This window comes from Anastrepha obliqua, chromosome 2 (genome assembly GCF_027943255.1).
Source record: "Anastrepha obliqua isolate idAnaObli1 chromosome 2, idAnaObli1_1.0, whole genome shotgun sequence".
Classification (NCBI taxonomy): Eukaryota; Metazoa; Arthropoda; class Insecta; order Diptera; family Tephritidae; genus Anastrepha; species Anastrepha obliqua.
Window position 1 is genome coordinate 67,073,904 of NC_072893.1, and position 21,346 is coordinate 67,095,249.

At 35.0% G+C, this 21,346-nt stretch overlaps 1 protein-coding gene across 1 annotated transcript in view; it reads left to right on the top strand.

The window, feature by feature from the left end:
* LOC129239286 (chitin deacetylase 1) overlaps positions 1–21,346 on the top strand; it is a 132,877-nt gene that overhangs the window by 56,275 nt on the left and 55,256 nt on the right. Inside the window, exons 4-5 of the mRNA XM_054874678.1 lie at positions 4,464–4,591; positions 17,116–17,258. Coding sequence (XP_054730653.1) covers positions 4,464–4,591; positions 17,116–17,258 — 271 coding nt within the window. The remainder of the gene's footprint in view (positions 1–4,463; positions 4,592–17,115; positions 17,259–21,346) is intronic.

Here is a 21,346-nt window from a genome sequence, read left to right on the forward strand (position 1 = left end):
ATTATTACACTACATTAAAAACTAACCCAAAAAAATTAAAATTGAGAAGATTATGCGTAGTCAAAGTAAGGAGTTCAAAAAAAGAGGGAGTCCTGACGTGCATGATTCCTACCTTCCTGGTGATCCGAAAAATAGAAACCGAACGGACTCTTAATTATTATAGATGTCGCTATCGAAGATAAAGTTAAAAGAAAAACGTTCCAAAATAAGGCGGCTGTTGGAAAATAAAGCTATGAAATTGTAAATAAAAAAAATTAAAATTGTTTCTTTGCACATTTTTCAACAAATCTGATTTTTTTTAAATACTAAATGAAAAGTTACAGTTTCGAGTTAGAGTCATCTAATGAAGAAATATATAAGGAACATACTCCCGTAATTTGAGGTAAATCGGTTCATTGGAACTCGAGATATTCTTACCGCCTGCTCGAAAAAAGTAGTTTTGAGAAAAAAACGTTCAAAGGGAAACGCCTACCGTCTTTTGTTGAGTTGAAGTGGTCGAATCGGAACCGATGCCATGTCACCAAAAAGGCTATAACTTATGAAATAGTAGGAATTTTAAAAACTTCTCTCAACGACATATTCCTAAATGTCTAAACTTTGAAAATATGCAAAAAAAGGTAAATTCTTTCAAAATTTTACACTAGAATACCTCCTTAAACTTAAACACACATTCTGGGTGTTTGGCCGAGCTCCTCCTCCTATTTGTGGTATGCGTTTTGATGTTGTTCCACAAATGGAGGCACCTACAGTTTCAAGCTGACTCCGAACGGCAGATAATTTTTATGAGGAGCTTTTTCATGGCAGATACACTCGGAGGTTTGCCATTGCCTGCCGAAGAGCGACCGCTATTAGAAAAACATATTTCTTAATCTTCGTATTGTATTTCACCGAGATTCGAAACTACGTTCTCTCTGAACCTCGAATGGTAGTCACGCACCAACCCATTCGGCCAAGGCGACCACTTTAAACTTTATTATATAAAAATTAAAGGGCTAATTCGAAATCTTTCCAAAAATTCTGTTTAAAAAGATCGAAATATTTATGAACATTTTATTAACTTTTTAAATTTTGTTCAAATTTCGAAAATTGGCTTTTATTGTAATATACCATAAAATATATTTTTATAACAAAAATAAATAAACGAATGAAACACACATGAAGCAATAATAAAAGGTAATGGAAGATGTCTCATTTTCATCCTGTGTCAGCCAATTTAAGCTGCTTAAGAAATCCGTGATGTCCTCTTAGAAAAGCTACTTTCTATTTTAAAGAGAAAGTACTCGGAAGCATAAAAATTAAAGTTTTTGCTAAAAAATTGAACTGGCAATACTGCTTTTGTTGCGCCACAAACAGTGGGCGAGAGGACGTCAAGTTTATTCATGTCCCAACAGACAAAATGAAAACAAACGATTGCATAAAAACGTGCGATAGTTCATTGAAACCGTGTGAAAAGCTTGCTTTTCGGCAACAGATTTTGAGATCAGACCAGACCAGGCAAAGTTGTCTAGTGTTGCTCTTCCATTGTCTATCGAAATTTTGTCTTGCTGGAATGAGCCGGAAACCGCCCATCCTTTGGTAGACGCTTCTACGTAGAGTAAATCCTGTTTTACTTAAAAATTGTAGTTTTATTTAAACGAATTTTGATTTACTTAGTCCAGCACTCGAAGTATAACCAATTAAAAGGACCATAAATTTAGTTTGAAAAATTACTTTTATTTAATTCAAAGTAAAAAATGTGTGAGAATAATACAAAATTAAGAATCAATTTACTTTTGCTCGATATGACCACATTTTGCCGTGACTATGGCGTTGGGACGGTGCAGAAACGAATCGCAAGCTGCCCGAATGTGACTTACAGGTATTTTCGCCCACTCGCGGACAATGGCTTCTTTCAGCGTCTCGAGACTAGTGAATCTTTTAGTTCGTACTTTGCTCTCCAAAATGGCCCGAAGAGAATAATCCATCGGATTCCCGTCTGGTGAATTTCAGAACCATTTTGTGGACGTTATGAAGTTCGGAACGTTGTTTTTTAGGCGCTCTTGGTTCACTCGAGTTTTGTGAGATGGTGCCGAGTCCTGTTGAAACGTCCAAGATCTGCCAACGAAATGTTTATCTACCTACGGCTTCAAAGCAACCTCCAGATAATATACCACCCTTTCCCGAAAATATTTCGCATTTACCTCGACGCCAAGCTCGATGAAAATGATTGGAGATCGGCTCAAACCATTACCTGTGGCAGATGTTGCCTCCTAGTGGGCAATCGATGACACAAATTCTCGTATAAACGATCGGTTATACAAACCCTATCGGACCCTATGGGAGTTTACGAATTGCCGAATTTGCAAAATTTTCTCATCAGAAAACACTTCCGAAATTGACCACTTTCGGCCAAGCGAAGCAACTCCTTCGATCTCTCAAGTCTGACTCGTTGTCGCTTTAGTGCGAGATAATGCGCCTTTTGGATTTAGTAAGGCTTGACTTTGAGATCATTTTCCAGTATGCGGTGGATGCTACGGTCAGATATTTTCAGTTCTTTCGTCATTTGATTGGGGCTTCGTCGGGGATTTCACTCAAGTCGCTTTTTCACTTTTTGAACCATTTCACGTGACGTTGCAGTCTAATGATGACCAACTCCATGACGTTTCGCGATGCTGCCAGTATCATTGTAACGAATAATGGTGCGATAAACAAAAATGTATTTACTTTAATGGGCTTAAGCTCACGAACAATCGCTGGTTGTCATTTTCCAGCCAAATATAATATAATGCAATCCCACTACTACGTTTGAAATCCTTTACTGATATTCTTTTTTTGCGTTTACTATTGGTAAAATGCTTCCGTGCATCAGCTGCGCGAGCGGTCTGAAGTTCGTTACACTTCGAGCGCCTACAACTAAAAAGTAGAATATCGATTTTGTCGCTGTCTTTTTTGCTAAATATTATCAGGGGGGAAATTGACTGTTCCTCTCTTCTAAAAATGATTAACTTTACGTAATGAATATCCGTTCCATTTGAATAAGTGCAGAACCCATTATGCTGCAATGCTGCTATTGCTCGCACTCTTCATGAACTGAATGATATCGAATTCTATTGAATTAGATTTAACCTTATCTAAACTGTCTTTTTCTGCTCAATTAAATTGTGTATTGCAATTTAACTATTCGATAATGATATTTTCGTATTATATCGTTGTAATTAACTTCATTTTTATTTGTTAAATACACATTTCTGGTAAGTCAGTCAGAATAATTGCCAATAAAATAAAATAAATGAAAAATATTGAGAATTAAGTACCATTCGCATTGACATTTTTCAAATTTTTACTACCTTCTCAGAAAGGGTATAAACTTTTTTCCCTTTTTTCCTTACTTCCAAATTGCATCAATGGATTAAGTAGCGCCCGAAATCAGTTTTCAAACTTTACACAACCTTTTATTATTAAATCATACACAAGAAAATTGAACTAAATGGTCAGCATCTTTTAACATGGCGCACTGCTATTATTGTGAACGCAGCTGTATGTACTTACATACACACATACATATGGCTTAGGCAAATCAACGTATGTACGCAGATAAACTGCATTACACTGGGCCAAGCGTACATACCCATATACAATTATACATAACTACACACATACATATGCACATTGAAACAGATAAGCGCCGGGTGTTGATATTAACTACTTCGATGTCAACTGAGAGCCAACTGCTGGCGGGGCGTTGGCTGCCGACACTGCAACTGACTTGATGTTCATGCATAATTCCACAAAGTGTTCCTTTCACTTAACGGAATGCCATACATAGCAATTTTGCAAACACAATAACAATCAATGCGTTGCGATTGCAAATTTCTTGATTGTTATTGTTGTAGTTACTTCGGATATCTATTGTTTTTATTGTTCTTCTTTTTTGTTTTTGAATTCCTTAGAAATGGAATTTGTGCGCCACTGACTGCAGCAAACAGGTTGAAAGCAAAACGTAAAAGAATAGTAAAAACAAAAACATCACAAAGCACAAATTAAAACAGGCTGAAAATGTGTTGCTGCTATTGTATTATTGTCTACTACCATTCAAATTTGTGCATAAACAATTAAATACGAAAAAAATTTTAGTTATGATTTCCAAGATTTTTCAAATCCATTACAAAAATTTAATGCAATAAAATTTCGAAAGTTTCTCAATGCTAGCAACAATATTTCCGACCGTTTATTATGAGGCAGCATTCAAGCGTGCAATATTCGCTGCTTACAATTATTTGTATTGCAGTGCTATGAGTACTTATGAATACTCACATATGAGTGTGTAAGTATATGTGTGTGAAAATGTATGCTTGTCTGCGTATGTGCTTTATTTGTCTCTTGAGTTATTGCTTAATTTCAGTTTTACATCCCGTTTGCCCTACAGCTAAAATCCAATAAAATTTCTTTCTATTTATTTGCATTTTTTCTCTTTCTTCTTGCAGCGCCGCAACCAGCAACAGATGCGCCGGCTGATATAGCGCAACGCTGCAACACCGAAGAGTGTCAATTGCCATACTGCTTTTGCTCAAAGGATGGCACACAAAATCCAGGCGGCCTGGATGCAGAAAAGGTAAGTTAAAAAGAAAAAAACAACAGAAAGAGGATACTGCAGAAAAGATAATTTAGGAAAAAGACAGTAAGGTAGCAAGGCACGGAAGGTACGGAAGGTGCAACATATGCCAACAATGCCAATACGAGTTACCCTACTAGAGTCGCTTCATCATTTTTGTTAGAATCGAGCATTTACCGTAAACAGTTTTATGAACTCATATAGTCATAAACACCTTGGCAGCGTTAACGCCAACTGGGAAATTGCAAAAGCGAAAAAAAACCAAAAAAAGTCATGACTCTCAGCAGCTGATTTCCTGTAGTCATTCCATTTTCATTTTTAACAATTGGCAAGGCAACCTGCAATGGAAGTAGCAGAAATATGGAAAACGCTGATATTCAAAAATCTAAAGGAAATCCAAATGTCAGCAGATTACATTCAACTTCCGGCATTCAAAATCGATTTGGTTTCCCTTTGATTATCTCTAGACACTGAAAAAACAAAGCTAAGTAATATTTTATGGGTTAGAAATTGAAGCAAAGAAAACTTAAAATGTCGAAAGTTTTACAAAAATGAAAAACAAACAAAAACATTTCGATTAAAAAGCAAACCCCCTAATAGCGAAAGAACATAAAATTTAGTAATGAAATCGTAACCAAACTTCAGAATGCACTGCAAAATATGGCAGACTATTAGGTTAGGTTATGTTGACCTGGCTGGCTGAAAGCCATCACATAGACCTATTGATCCTTAGTGTTTCCATATGGAGCTAGACCCTTACGTTTCTTTGTAGTAGACATCTTGTAATACGTCTGCGTCTTTTGCGAATCTAAGTAAACTTTGGACTCTCTAACTAACTAAACTCTATCACCGAGAGGTATTCTAACCTCTCATATTGTAAAGTCCTAAGCATTTTATTGTGGTTCTTGCTAATGCAGGGCAAGAACATAGAATGTGTTCTAGCGTTTCCCTCTCTTCTAGTTGATTGCAAAATCTGCAGCTCTCGCTGTTTGTAATTCCTATCTTGTATGCGTGCGCCGCTAGCAAATTGTGGCCTGTCAGCATACCTACGATAGTTCTGCTTTCTTTTCTAGACAGAGCTAGTACGAATCGGACGTATTTATCTGCACTCAGTGTACATATGATTTTCCCCGTTTTACAAGTGGTTATATTATTCTACCTCCTATCTATCCATATTTTCATGTGCGCAGCGATGTCTTTGTATATCGTATTTAAAGGTTTCAGTATGTCGTTTTCTTGTTCGAATTGTCTGTAAACGGGGCTTTCGCAATCTCATCTACAATTTCGTTTCCGGCAATGCCCTTACGTCCGGGTACCCATTAGATATGCAACCGTTTGTCTGCAGCTAATCTATCTATGGCTTCCCTGCTTTTTAGACCATTTTTGGATGAAATTTCATATGAGTTTATTGCTTTTGTCGCAGCTTGGCTGTCAACGTATATATTTATTTTGGAGTTGCTTGATGTCTTTGCGAATGCTATTTTCGCAAACTTACCTACAGCAAAGACTTCTGCTTGAAGGATACTACAGTGGTCAGGAAGCTTAAATGGCTGCCTGATGCTTAGCTCTGCGCAAAAGAACCCTGCCCCTACGCCGTCTAACATTTTCGAGCCAACAGTAAATATATTAAGAGTATTTGGGTTAGATTTCATTTCTTTTTTCCATCCCACTTTTTCTATTGTTGTTCGGAATTTCTTCACCCAATTGCATTTCGGAGTCATATAGTCCGTTTGGACCCTATAACTAAACCCGAATGTCCGAATGTCTTACAGGTAAATTCGCCTGTCGCGCTGATTCTTACGGCGGATGTAGCTGCTAGACCTTTTGCCGCAATATCCATCGGTGATAAGTTGAGTATTCCTTCAACCGCTGCCGTTGGAGTAGTTCTCAATGCACCTGTTGTGCAGAGGGCGCCAAGACGTTGAATACCTTCCATAGGCTTTTTATACGTCGGTTTTCTTAGCGCAGTCCACCACACCAAAGTACCGTATAGTAATATTAGCTTTACTATAGCTGAGTTGCACCAATACATTATAGCAGGAGATAGACCCCATTAAACTCCCAGCATCTTTTTACATGCGTATAGTGCGTTGCTGGCCTTTTTCTTCCTCTCTATGGCAGACTATTAGTGTGCCTCGAAAATCATATCAAACATTGGTAAGACGCCAGCTATTTTTTCTGCTTGAAAATGAAGTAATTGCTTTATACCAACTACAGGTTTGAAATTAGGTAGTATCCCATGGGCCAATGGCGTACGATATTTTGGGATGGTTTTCGGTAAAAAAGTGTCTTATTGCGATCACGTAAAGTTGGCGATTAAAACGATTAAACTTCCCGTAAAAAATAGGCACTCAGGCTTAAACGAAGAAAATAAACCACTGATTGAGTCTATATTTCAGTCAATAACACAGCCAAAAAGAAATACGCCGAAAACTATAAAGAATAATCTGTAAAAAAACAAATTTTTTTTTGAAAATTCTTGGCGTAAGTAACCCCTTAATCGAATTTAACATATTGCCAAAAATTAGATTACTTTTTATGTTGCGCTCAAAAAAATAAATAAAATACAAAACTTTTTACTGCAGAAGATAAAAAAAATTATAAAAGCGGTTTTCCTTAGTTGAAGTGAATTTCTTAAACAACACATTTCTCAAATTTGTTTGATTTTTGAGTTATTTCGTGCTTAAGCAATGCGGGCTTTTATTTTCTTTACAACATTTCGCATCAAATATATCGCTTTCACTTAAAACACTAAAAACATATTTAATAATTTCTTTTATAGTATAAAACATTTCGTTTTGATTGCCACTTGTTACATTGCTATGATAAGCAATTAAACTCATTGCCATGTGCGTAGTCTGTCTAGAGATTAAATTATTATCTTTATTACTTCAAATATATCACATACTTTGCCTTACAAAAACTATACCCTACAAATGGATTGTGCGCCAGTTGGGAAGATAAATAGCCAGCAGTGCTAGATTGACATACCAGATAGCGACGGAAATATACAGGATACATCGACGTGCAATATTAATCGCTTATTTGCGGTTAATGAAGTTATAATTAATTAGCTTGTACTGAAAGTAGCAATTCCAACAACTGCAACAACAAAACCTAGTATGCCCTTAGGAAAATAGCAACAAAAATGCCACAGCAAATTAAACGACCCAATGTAGTGAACAACACGGCGTATGAGTAATGTTCTCTTAAACTACATACAGCGAATATGCGGTAGAACGATGACGGATGGCTCTGCTTACGTGCACTAACATACAACTACATGTAATATATATGACGGTGTGTGCGTTTCATTTTGCCATAATAATTACTGCTAAAGTTGTGCAAGTGATACTGTGTAAGCATGCCTGGAAGCACGTTTGTGTGTGTGCGGTGGATAAGAAAATATGTACACTATTTAGTTTGTGGCAAGTTGTAGGCAGTTGTTTAGTTTGAGGTATGTTACAGCTTAGCTTGAGGAATGTTTCAAATGCAACTACTTGATGCATTACACTTCGCTACACTTCATTATTTTTGGCGGAAAATTTCGCAAAGTAGCTGCTACATCGTGCGGCAGCTTTCGTGTGCTTGGGAAAATTAAAATACTCAAGTTTCTAGTTTTCTAATCAACTACATGCACCTTGCTCAGCGAATGATCCGCTTAATTTGCATACTCAGGCATTCTTTTTCCGGAAACTAATTACATGTAGTAGCAAAATGTTAATAAAATGCGAGCGTGGCTTTATAATGAGCTTAGAGCCAGGCATATCTACTATTTGTCTCTTTCCAATACTTATATCGGCAAAATGCAATACAAGATGAGCTGAAACTTTTGCTGTTGAAAATAATTGCAACCTGATAGAGCACATGCCACAAAGTCGGAGTTGATTAGCTAGCAGCCTCATTAGAAGTACGCACTCAGTACTGGCATGCGGTGGCTTTTATGTACCTGGAATATTATTTTCATGGGTAATAAAGCGAGCCTAGCAGACCTGTCTATAATTTTCACCAGGTTTATAAAACAATTAACAGCATTTAGCATTACACTGATCAACAAAATGGACTTTAATTGATCAAATGCAGTTTTTTTAGTATTTCTTGGTTTATTTTGACTACCTGAGGTGGAGAGCAGAAAAAAAATTTTTTTTTAATTTTTTCTTACAAAAGAAAAAAAAATTTTTTTTGCGGCAAAGGCTGTATATTTTATTAAAAAATTTGAGACTTTACTTGAACTTCAACTTCGACATATATTTTTTTTTTTTAACCAAAAATTATGATATTCTGAAAATATCCCCCATGTACATCACAAATGTCTTCTAGTTTCTCGGAAAAGAAGTTGACGTGTGGGCATAGAAAATTGAATTTTGAAGGGCATATTACGTTCCAATGTCGTACGGTTTATATGGGGAGCCCGAGTCTTGTCCCTAGCAGCCACAGAGAAACCCTAGTCGATCAATCTTATTACATTTTATTTTCAATAACATAAAAAAAAATCTTATGCCTGACAACTAAAATCTCCTTTACTGTTATAGCCCTTGAGTCAGAGACCGAGAATAAACGCTAGTTAGTCGCACCACCCTTTGTTAGCCTGTCGTAATCCGTAAATTCTGATTATGGTATTGATTTGGAGTATACGAAGAAGTTATATGTCGATCTCTGAGCACTGCTTGGTAAATAGCATGGCTGTAATAATCTGGATGTACCAGCCAAAAAGGCAACCTCAGTCAATCCAGATAAAAGTCATAACACTATGTTCTGCAAATAGTTTCTCTTATAACTATACAAAAGAAATGGCTACAATACTCACCTACTTAGCTTAACCACCTCTCTGGCATGACAGTATTTCCTTCAAGTGACCGACAAAATCCAGATAACCTCTAGACCCGATGGGGGGCAGATGAGCTTTAAACGACATTCACAACGAGCCTTTAACTACATTCATGAACTCTCGCTTCGCTAATGCTATTATAGGCGTTCCACCACCGATGGCAGGCGGAGAGCTTTAGTTGCCTTGTGAGGCGTTTTGGATACTACAGCTGTTTAAGCTCGCACCAATCCAGCAATGAACTCGACATACTCAACATATGTCTAACATTTAAAGATATTTCGCGTGACACTAACCGTCTCTTCATATGCTCGCTTAAGCTCATTTATCTAACACCTTTCTTACTCTGGGGCCACCTTACCCAAACGGCCTGTTCTCTGATCCTTTTGTTAGATTATACTGACTAACGCCTTACGCACTAAGCTACGTAAACTGCCAAGATTTGACAAAAACTTAGTAATGAGACCGGCCGCCGTAGCCGAATGGGTGGTGCGTCATTACCATTCAGGAGTGCCTAGGTTCGAATCTCCGAGCATGAAACAGTAAAATTATAGAAAAAGTTTTTTCTTATAGCGATCGGCCCTCGGTAAACAAAACGAACTCGGCCAAACTCGCCAATTATTTATATTATTTATTTTATTTTTGGTAATGAGAAGTTTATGTTGATGAATTTTTTAATGCTTAGCAACAATCTTATGTGGCATTCGGCTTACTGTCACGCCACTGCAAATTTAGAACACAGAAATAATTTTCTACAGGCTATGAATCTCGTTGGAAACAAATACTCTGGGTTTATTAAAGCATCGAAAGAGTGATTCATTGGCAAAAAAGGGTCGTACATTTCTAACCACTAAAAAATAAATAATTGGCGCGTACACTTCTGTTAGGCTCCTCCTCCTATTTGTGGTGTGCGTCTTGATGTTGTTCCACAAATGGAGGGACCTACAGTTTCAAGCCGACTCCGAACGGCAGACATTTTTATGAGGAGCTTTTTCATGGCAGAAATACACTCGGAGGTTTGCCGTTGCCTGCCGAGGGGCGACCGCTATTAGAAAAATGTTTTTATTAATTTTGCTTTCACCGAGATTCGAACCAACGACCTCTCTGTGAATTCCGAATGGTAATCACGCACTAACCCACTCGGCTACGGCGGCCGCTAGGTGTGGCAATTAAGTTCCACGGATTTATCAATGAAGCAGAAGAAAAATATATCATGAGCTAAATTTTTTACTGACCTTCATAGCAAAAAGAGAAAGATAACTCTACAGTATCATTGGAATGTAATTCCTTCGATTTCTTGATAATCCTTTGAAGTTAACCCTCGTAGCACAGCGGCTACTGCTTCCTTAACGTCATAGTGAGCTCCCTCAAACTGCGACTACATCTTTGTGAACAAAAAAAAACGTCCACGTATGCGTTATCGGAGTAATAGAGTGGGTACAAAAACGAGAGAAACAAAAGCTATTGCTCTTCTGAATGGGAAATGGACCGGCGCAGTATTATAGTAAAAAATCCCATCGATCACGGTGGTCTCGAGATGCCATCTGTATTATTATTATTGAGCCATTGCAATGTCTAGCTCATCATATCACTGTACTTGACCACTGGCCTATAATTAGAGGCAAATATTGGATTAATGCACTTTCTCGGGCTTTTTATTACCACGTAGGTAATTTTATCGTTTACCTGAGAAACGAAGTGGTTTCACTCTCTCAGGGAAGATAGGAGAAACTTGAGTCCAAATAAGTGGCACCACAGTGAACCTTCAGGCCTAAGTGGTTCCCCTTTATACCCTTATGGAAAGTGGCAACCACCGCAATCTAATCTAACCACCTAGGAAGGCGAATTCCAGGTCTTTCTTGAAAGCTGGGTCAGTCATTTACATGACGTCATTTCAAAAGTCTTAAGACACAACCCACACATTCTATCGGAGTATCGCCAGTGCGCCATATGGGTATAACTTGACTTTCGGTGCAATTTTTATTTACTTGAATCACTTTTTAGAGAACTTAAACTATAGTAACTAAAAATATCAAAAATACGAAACGAACTTATAAATTTGATACTAAAAATCACAAAACATGCACTGTTTTGATTCCTTCGACAACAAACAAAAGATTTTCAAACAATTTTTTACTTCACAAAATCCAATCCTGTACGAAGTAGCCTTCGAGTTAATATGCAAATTATAAATAGAATTTCAAAATATGTAAGCAAGGCGAATCTATTCAAGGTGGTATCGGTAAATCAGCTGATTGATTTTTTTTTTTTTTTTCGCCGTGTCCATGTACCTGTCAGTCCAAAACAAAACAAGACGAATTCATTCTTTGTTTTCTACTTTGCCAATACTTTTCTTTGACAATCAAACGTGCAAAGCATTGTCGTTGGTCTAGTGCCGCCACCAGAGCCACAAAATGTCATTACTCAGTCACAAACTTAAATCGATTAATGCGTCATAACTTATCCAAGCGGGCATCAACTAAAGTAATCGAATGAAAATGGAACAATAACAATCAGCTAATGCGACAGCAACATTTCTCACTCTTTTCTAATTTTTTATCGCACGAGAAGCGAATGGTTATAAAAAATTAAATCTCCTGAAATTGCAACATCAACTTCCTCGAATATATCAAAGCTGCAAGTAATCCATCTATTCCATCTATTCCGCCTCTCTATTATTCCAGCAACGCACAAAGCACTTTGTTTTTACTAACACTAGTAACCGATTACAAGTTCAATCTCCTACCGCAGCTAAGCCACAATCCACGAGAATAATACCGCTAAAATTGTGCACGCAAAAGCGTACATATCCATTCGTCCATTAAATATTGCAAGTTGCTTGCGCCACGAAAACAACAAATAAAAGATACCAGCACAAGTAACGATTAATGACAACGCCGTCTGAAGAGTTCTCCAATTCACACTATTTCAGCGTTTTCTATGCTTCAAGTTTTTTCTTAGATTTGGTTTTGGATTTTCTGTCTTTGTTTTTTTTTTTGTGTTTCTGCAGTGCACTTTCATTTGCACTCGGGTTAACAGTGGCACGGTGCTAAGTGCAACCGAAATCTTTTTTCATTTTTTCGCTTCATTTGCTTTGTTCGCTTTTCCCGCCATATATAGTAAACTTGCATAGAAAAGCGGAGCAGTAGCAGCAGCAGCCTCATTTACATGGCATACTTAACGGCGGACAATCAACCAGCCAACCAAACAGCCAAATACTTTGCTAGCGAATTGAACTGGTTATATGCTGATGGCGCGCTTTATTTGTCCTGAATTTTGCATAATATTGAATGGCATATTTCAACGCGAACTTCCGGCTTGGAAATAAATCAAGAGAAAAAACAAGCAAATCATAAAAATAATGATTGTGTGAGATGAAAGCGAATCGCAGGGCATGAAAGCCACAGGAAGCGCATAAATTCATCGATGGGTTTTATTTGCGGGCCAGCGATTTTTCAGCCATCTCTTATCACAGCTTATTTGTTTTTTTTGTTTTTTTTTTTCTCCTCCAATATTCCTGTGTATCCCTAGCATTATGGTCAGCTGGTGGATGCATTTATTCAGCATTATAAGCGTTGATTACGTTTATGGAAAAGCTCTAGAAAAAACTCAGCGCAGCTGCTTAACACCCACTACTGTTTGTGGACTTTGAGTGTCATTGAATTCTCGATCAGCGATTTATGAGCGCTTTCATTTTGTTCGTGGCCAGTGGTAATGCTATTTGCTTACCTCTTCACGATGAGTAGGAATATGTATGTATGTGCTAGCACTTTGTGGGAAACATTATTTTATTGGCATACCATTAGGAATGTTCTTAACGCACATTTTCCTTTTTTAGCTGTTACTGCTGACAATAAATAGAGTGCATATTGAAAGAATAGATGGGATATATTTGATTTTGCATACGCCTTTTTTACTTCGTCTCTAATATTTTATACGAGATGGTAGTGCATTAGGATTAACTGTATATTAGACAACTAAAAAGTACTTGCACTTTACTTAGCGGCAAGAAGAATACTTTGTAGGTAAACTTTGCTCTTGCAATGTCAAAGTGATGAAAATCTCCACTAACTAAAATTACGTTACGATGGTTGCTATTTTCAATGAAGGAGTAAGCTTTGAAGCTCAATTTTTATTGACACCACACGTTTGTTGAAAGATCATCATAAAACTTGAATGAAAAAAACACTTGGTCTACTAAATAAACTGGTATCTGATGGAAAATATGCATACTAATTAGTTCAATAGGCATTAGTTGTATACTAGCCACAAAATTTCCAATTATAGATTTATGCCAAAAAATATTGTTCCATTAAATAAACTAGATTTTGACGAAAAAAGTCATACTAGTTCAAAAGTCATACTAGTTTTATACTGATTACAAAATTACCAATTACAGGAGTAGGTCAGAAAAAATATTGTGCTATTAGATAAACTAGTTTTTAATGGAAATATTAATAACAGCTAGTTTAGTACTAGTTACAAAATTACCAATTATAGGTGTATGCTAAAAAAATATTGTTTCATGAAATAAGCTGGTATTTGATGGAAAAAGTCATACAGGTTCAATAGGGTCCAGAATTGGACTAGTTACAAAATTATCAATTACAGGTTTATGCCAAATAAATATTTTTATATTAAATAAGCTCTTTTTTAATGGAATTATAGTACGGATGGAATTATAGGTGCATACGGAAAAAAAATGTTTCTATTAAATAAGAATGCTTCAAACGTTAATGTTGTTCGAAAGACGGTAAAACGCTTATAAATTTGGATAATTTCATTAGACTTGACTGAATAATCTGTCCTCTGAGCGATTCTGAGTCATGGATCCACGTCCTTTGAGCATTGTCGTCTATTTTTCGAAAAATGTGCTTACTTTTATACTTAAGTATTGTATAATAAGAAATAACCAGAAAAGTTTTGAAATAAATTTAATTATTAGAGTTAGAGTTCTTTAAAGTGAAAGATTTTAGCTTATTTTTTAAATTTGTATTATTGTAATTTTTTTAATTTTGCACAATTTAAAAAAAAATTACATTTATTCGATTGCATTATATTTTCAAAAAATTTATGTTTTTAATCTATTTCTTATTAAAATGTTTAGGAAACAAATGGTTTTTTTTGTAATTTTTGAAATACCGCGCCCTGAATTTTTTTGTTTTTTGTATCATGCCGAGTAATCCCTGAAAATTTCATAGTGCGATTATATTCAAATATAGCAGGATTATATACAATGTTCTATTCAAATTCATATTTTTCCTTGATTTTTCACTGCTTTGTTGTGCGTACATATTTCAATATAACTCGAAAAATGAAACTTGCGCATATTACTGAACATAATTTGAGCTATTCATTGACGGAAATAAGAAAAAATCTGAGGCGCCAATTTTTAAAAAATTACAAAAAACAAAATTCTCAAAATTTGTTAACAAAAAATTTAAATTTTTTCCAAAAAAAAAATTCTTTGAAAAGTATATTCTATATTAAACAAATTAAATGTTAAAAAGGGCCGAAGATATTCCGAAGCCAGTACACCAGGCACCATAAAGACTATTCACAATCAGCGGCCTTGCTTGCATTTTCGTCTTTATCAAAGAAAGACTGTAAAATGTATGAATAAATGGAATGAAGCGAACAGAAAACAGCAAATGAATTTGAAAGCGAGCATAAACTTTAAATTGTTTGATAGATACTTTACGAGATTACTATCGCCATCTACCGAGACAATAATGGATTTATTTTTCCTCAAACTAATTTTTTTTTTTTTTTTTCAAAATCAGTTCAGTTTATTTCTTATCTCTTATTCTTCTTATTCATTCTTACAAATAAATTAAGTTTCTGAAAACTTAACCACAAAAAATTGATTTTTTTCCTAACACAACACCGAAATCATGCCTCAACTAGCGTATTTACCGATCTTGAGCCAGTGTGAATATTTCCTGTACCCAAAACTGAAAATCACCATAAAAGATCATAGATTCTTCATAATTGAGGACATACAAACAGCATTGTTAGGACATTCCAAAGCCATATTAAGAAGAGTATATCAGTAAAGTAATATTTCAAGCACTGGAAAAAACGCTGGCACGCTTGCAAAATAACTGGATAAGGGACTAGGACTGAGGAAAACGCTCTAGATATTGCAGAAAAATTAAGTATTTTTCGAGAAAAATAAAAAGTCTCCTTACTTTCCGAAGACTCCTCTCATATGGTGCTGAAGGACCTTTGATTCTGACAAGTACTGGCTTGACGATCTGGCATTAATGATTGTCTTCAACGTGGCAGGGCTAGTAAATTTGTCGCCTTTGATTCTTTTCCGCTTGGTTGGCGTCATGGATAGGCCATCATTGAGGCCATCAAATATGAAGTCATCATATTTTGCAGATTTGTTCCGCTTATTCCTAAAAATAAGTGAAAGTTGTCTGCGCGGTTTTTCAATTCTTTTAGCAGCAGTTTAAACTTTAAATGTATATACCAATTTCGAACTATTCAATGACAAACATTTTAATCACGCGTCAGGTATCAGTTATTAAATATGTCACATTTCATTGTTCCAAATGTCTATTACACCTTTAAGAATATCGACCAAGGCAAACAAATGGCCAAGCAATAACTTAAACCCAGTTCCAACTTTTCAGTACAGCACCCGCCACAGCAGACGCTTTCTTTTAATTCACTCGCTCTTTTTTTCAATGAGTTTCCATTTTTCTTTTCTCAAAATTTGTATGTTTGTATTGGTGATATAAATATTGCGTCCATAAATATCTTTTTTATATTATACGAGTATTAAACGAAATTGATATTTTACCATTTCCGATCAGCTCAATTCATTTTCTCTCACATTTCCGCACTTTCGCTTACCAGTAGTCGTCTCCCCTTCTCATCTTGCTTATCTATTTACTTTTACAAATAGTTGTCTTGCTTTGCTTGTGCTTTAAACTTTTACAATGCTTTGGCATGCGGTCAGACTGTGGACTCCCGAAAGGACACTCGACTAACCGCAACCGGCACAAAAGCACAGCATGGCACAGTACAGCACAGCACAGGCCGTGTGGGTTGAGGCATAAAACTGCCATGAAGTCTGCGCGTCACATACACACACATACAAGTATTGGCGCATTTACAAGTAGACAGGAACGCCGACAAGCGGGCAATAAATTATGTTGTGCTGATTATTTTAAAATTACTTGCAATTGATGTGACTGCTTTTTATGAATTTTTTCTCTTCCTTCACATTCTTATGTTTTATAGTTCCAATATTTTTTTTTGGTTTTTCTTTTTTTGTTACTTTTGCGGTCTTTTTCTCTCGCTTTCTGCAGCAGCTTGAAGTCCAATTTCTTGCAATGGCAATGTTACGCTTTTTATTTTTCTTTTTCTTTTTAGTTTTATTTTTTACTTTTGTGTTTTAGATTCGGTCACGTTTCTCGTACTTCGTTGGCTTGCCTTTAACACTGCGTCTTAGTTAGTTAGTAAAAAAATGCTAAGTGAGCATCTAATTAAGTCTGAAGGTTTTACTGTTACAATGCGCGCAGCTTTTGCCCGACTGTCTGTGAGCGCGCACTTCTTTTCCAATTGATTGATTTTGATTATTTTCCGTTTATTTTCGGAAATGTAAAATAAGTTTTTTAATTACCATCATTTTCAATGTAATTACTGGTCCTATTTGCATGCATTTTTCATTTTTTCTGCTTTACAGATTCCTCAAATTATCATGCTGACTTTCGATGGTGCTGTTAACTTGAATAATTACGATCATTACCTGAAAATCTTCAATGGCAAACGCAAGAATCCAAATGGTTGTCTCATTCGTGGTACATTCTTCATGTCACATGAATACAGGTGAGTGAAAATATTTACATCTATTTATTTATGCTATCGTTTTCGGGATATTTTGAGCATTACAGCAACAACACTTTCTCATAGAAAACAAGTAAAAACTTCAAAGCTAATTCGAAACACAAAAATCCGATTGAATTATGGTTTTCCAAATTTCACAAAACTGATGGGGGAATGAGCTCTGTTTCTTATTCCGTTATACTGTTTGGCACTGATTTCGGAGAGAGAAGAGAGGGTGGGGCAAAAGAGGAAGGGTTGAGTACTTGTGGATTGCGAACGGTCACTGATTTGCGGTTGTATTAGCCGCTTTGTGCTGCTGATAAAGTTCATCAGATTTGTTATATCAAGGCTCGCTTCATCAGCAGGCGTAGGAAAGAAGTGAGACCATATGCTTAAATCTTCGTCCCGTGAGAGCAGGACAGCTAAGGAGAAAGCGTTGAAATGATCCCATCTCGTCCTCCTGCTTACGAAAAACAGACTCAAATTAATTGCAATTCTCGCGGCATGCATACCCCGCGGATAGCGACCCATGAGGACACCCACGAAGTTTGAGAGCAATATTTTGTTATCCTCAGAAGATCCCTCTAACGCCTCCGATCCACAAGTGCCCAAAAGAATTTCACGACCTTAAAAGTTTGTGTACTTGCGCAGCGTTCGCTAAGTTGACATCAAGCCCTTCGTTCCGGGAGTAGAGCGCTGGTTGTCAAGGCGATCTCAATCCTCTCCTTTCGCGAGGTCCTTTGTCTGGTCAGCTACTCCACCTCGCAGCTTACGTCACTTTAACCAGATACTTAAATTAGCCTTACATCAAAGAATCCGGATGCAATCGAAATTGCGTCCAGATATTCCTTTACCAGTCTCGAATGCTCCATCATTGACCCGAAAGCCGTAATTGCTGCTTGGCTATCGGGGTAAATATTTGCTTTCATAACAGTTATGATATTACGCAAGTGAGCAACCAATCAGCTGCTTATTTGATTGCAGCAACTTCTGCTTGGAACACACGGCAGTGATTCGGTAACCTGAATTTGGGGCTGATGAGGAGCTCCTCACAGAATACTCCTCCACTAACCCTTTCATCCAACTTAGAGCCATCCGTGAACAGATTTACCACGCCCTGCCTCCAAGTGTGGCACCCAATCCACTCCTCCCTTGAGGGAATGTGGGTGAAGAGTGTTCTGATGGACTAAGCGAGGGTATACACTTATTCGTTGTCAGGGGGATGAGCCCAAAGTTTCTAAAGATACTTTAGTGTCCGTAAGTGAGGACGAGCTTGCAGCCCGAACATCTTAGCCTAATTGCGGAAGGTACAGCGGCAGTTCAGCTTTACTGAAAGCTTAGATCCTGAAAATCCTTTGACACATTTATCTGCAGTTATAGAAAGACTTAATAGAAACTAATAGATAAAGCGCGGGGCTTTCATATTATATTCGCGCTCCTATTTTGTTCTCAAAGAGTTTGTTCGAATGTATTCGCAAAATTTAAATCGATTTCCTTGTAAGTTGATTTCTGTACATCTTTAAAATGGTTGAATATAAATTTTTCGCATTAAAATTTGGAAATGCAAAATGATAATTTCACAATGGTGGACTTTTCAAAAATGATTTGAAAGTATTTTACTGAAAAAAATAATTCAGAGTTTTGAAGGTTGCTAAAAAACAGTTCCCTATAATCTCATACTGCGGTTGCAAAAATCTCTGATACCGAACTTTATAGCTGAGCGATTCCACGACAAGTGATCCAAGTAGAAAAAAAAAATATTTTGAGAAATGGAAATCTTTATTTTGGCCTTTACTTATTTTAGTCTAGTTCGCAAGTCTCAAATATGATTGATATACGACGCCATTTAAAAAATTTATAAACTTTCCGATAGGATGATTAATTTTGCACCACTTCGTATTCCTCACCTCTTCTGAAACTTGGTTTATTAGCGGACTTGAATTTTTTTTTTTCATGGGATCGTATATAAAAAGCAGTTGTGAAGTATAGAAAGCAGTTGAAAAGAGGAAAAAATTATATCTATCGAGAAAGATGAGTACTCCAGATAAGACCCCATATACTAAATAAAATGAGACTGCATGAAAATATTTATTTTTGGCAAAAGGACTTATGTTTTACTTTGTTATCGTTTTTTGAAAATAAATCACTCGCGCTTCAATCCTGCCTTTTCACCCACTTGCACAAAAATGTGGTTATTTCGAAATGTCATAAAATCATACCTGTAGACAATTTTTTTAACGTTTTATTAAAACTAAATATATATTTGGTGGTTTAAAATAGTTTGAGTTATTTTATAATAATTAATTTTGAAATAAAATTTTATCAAAACTGTTATACCATATATAAGTCCATATGCGGTGGAGGGTTAAGTATTCAAAATTTTGGTCTAAAACTTTTCAATGTCTTTGGTTTTTTGAATAGTTAAAAACAAAACTGTTTAATTTTTAGGATAAAATATATTTGTTAACAATTTTTTTAATTTTTTTTTTTGTTTCACTAAAGCAACAATTATGTGTTGGCACATATTGTTTAATTTTTTGTTTCAGATTAGTATTAATAAGAGGCATACGGTATTTTTGACTGCTTCCCTGCATGTGACTCTAGCTAACCTAACTAAACTAAAAAGTTATCTAAATTCCTTTATGAAACTTTCCGGGAAACTGAGCATAATTTAAGCTAATAAAGAAAAAAAGGAAAAAGCTGAGGCTGCTTTCCAAATAAAAATTTTCGCCCAAAAATTATTAAGAAAAAACTTTTCACTTATATTGAAATTTAAACCAAATTTTTGAATGTTAAAACTAGCCAAAAATATTTTACTTTAAAAATATCTGTACCAAAATTCTCAGCACTGATAAATCTCGAAATTATTTCCAAAGAAGAAAATTTTTTGAAAAGTATATTTCGAGCGAAATTTTTTTAATTTTAATTTTTAATTTTAATTTTTATTTTTTATTTCGTATTAAAAACAGCTGAAAATACTTAACTTTAAAAAACTCTATTCTAAACTTCTCAGCAATGATAAATCTCAAAATTATTTATTTATTTTCAAAATTGTTTCACTTTATTTTCATAAATTTTTCCAACAACTTTTTTTTTAAGTATATTTTATGGCAAAAAAATTATAAAATGTATTTTTTAATATGAAAAATAATTGAAACAATTACATTAAAAAGCTCTCTCCCAAATTTTTCAGCATTGAATGAATCTACAAATTATTTATTTGTTTTTAAAATTGTTATCAGTATACTTCTTTTTTTTAGTTTTTAAAAAATATATTTCATGCTAAAAAATTAAAATATTTTTTTTTACTATTAAAAACAATTGAAAATACTTCACTTTAAAAAACTCGTTCCCAAAATTTTCAACATTGAATAAGTTTTAAAATTATTAATATGTTTTCAAAATTGTTTCTGTTCACTTTTATACTTTTTTGCAAAATTTTTTTTAAAGGTATATTTTATGCTAAAAAAATTAAAATATTTTTTTTTAATATTGAAAACAATTCAAAATACTTTAGCTTAAGAAACTCTATACAAAAAATTTTCAGCATTAAATGAATCTCAAAATTATTTATTTGCTTTCAAAATTGTTTCAGTTTACTAATATACTTTACCTTTTTTCCAAAAAATTGTTTTAAAAAGTAAAAAGTAAAATCATGCAAATTTCTTTTATTATTAATTTTTAGTAATTTTTTTTTAATATTAAAAACAACTGAAAATACTTTACTTTCAAAAATTAAGTAACAAAATTTTAAACACTGAATAAATCTCAAAATTAATTTTTCTCAAAATTCTACGATATACTTCTATATTTTATTTTCAAAACTTCAAAACTTCTATACTTTATTTGAAAAAAAAAACAATATTTTTAAAAGGAATATTTATGTTAAAAACAACCAAAAATACTTTACTTTCAAAAATTCTCTACCAAAATTTTCAACACTTAATAAATCTCAAAGTTATACATTTTTTTTTTTTAAGTTTTTCAGTTTACTTTTTATTATACTCACACCTGCAATAAATTATTTTTTAGAAAAATGGGCGATAATTCCCAAAATGCTTGGGTAGACATGAAAGCGCTCAATTCAAGGT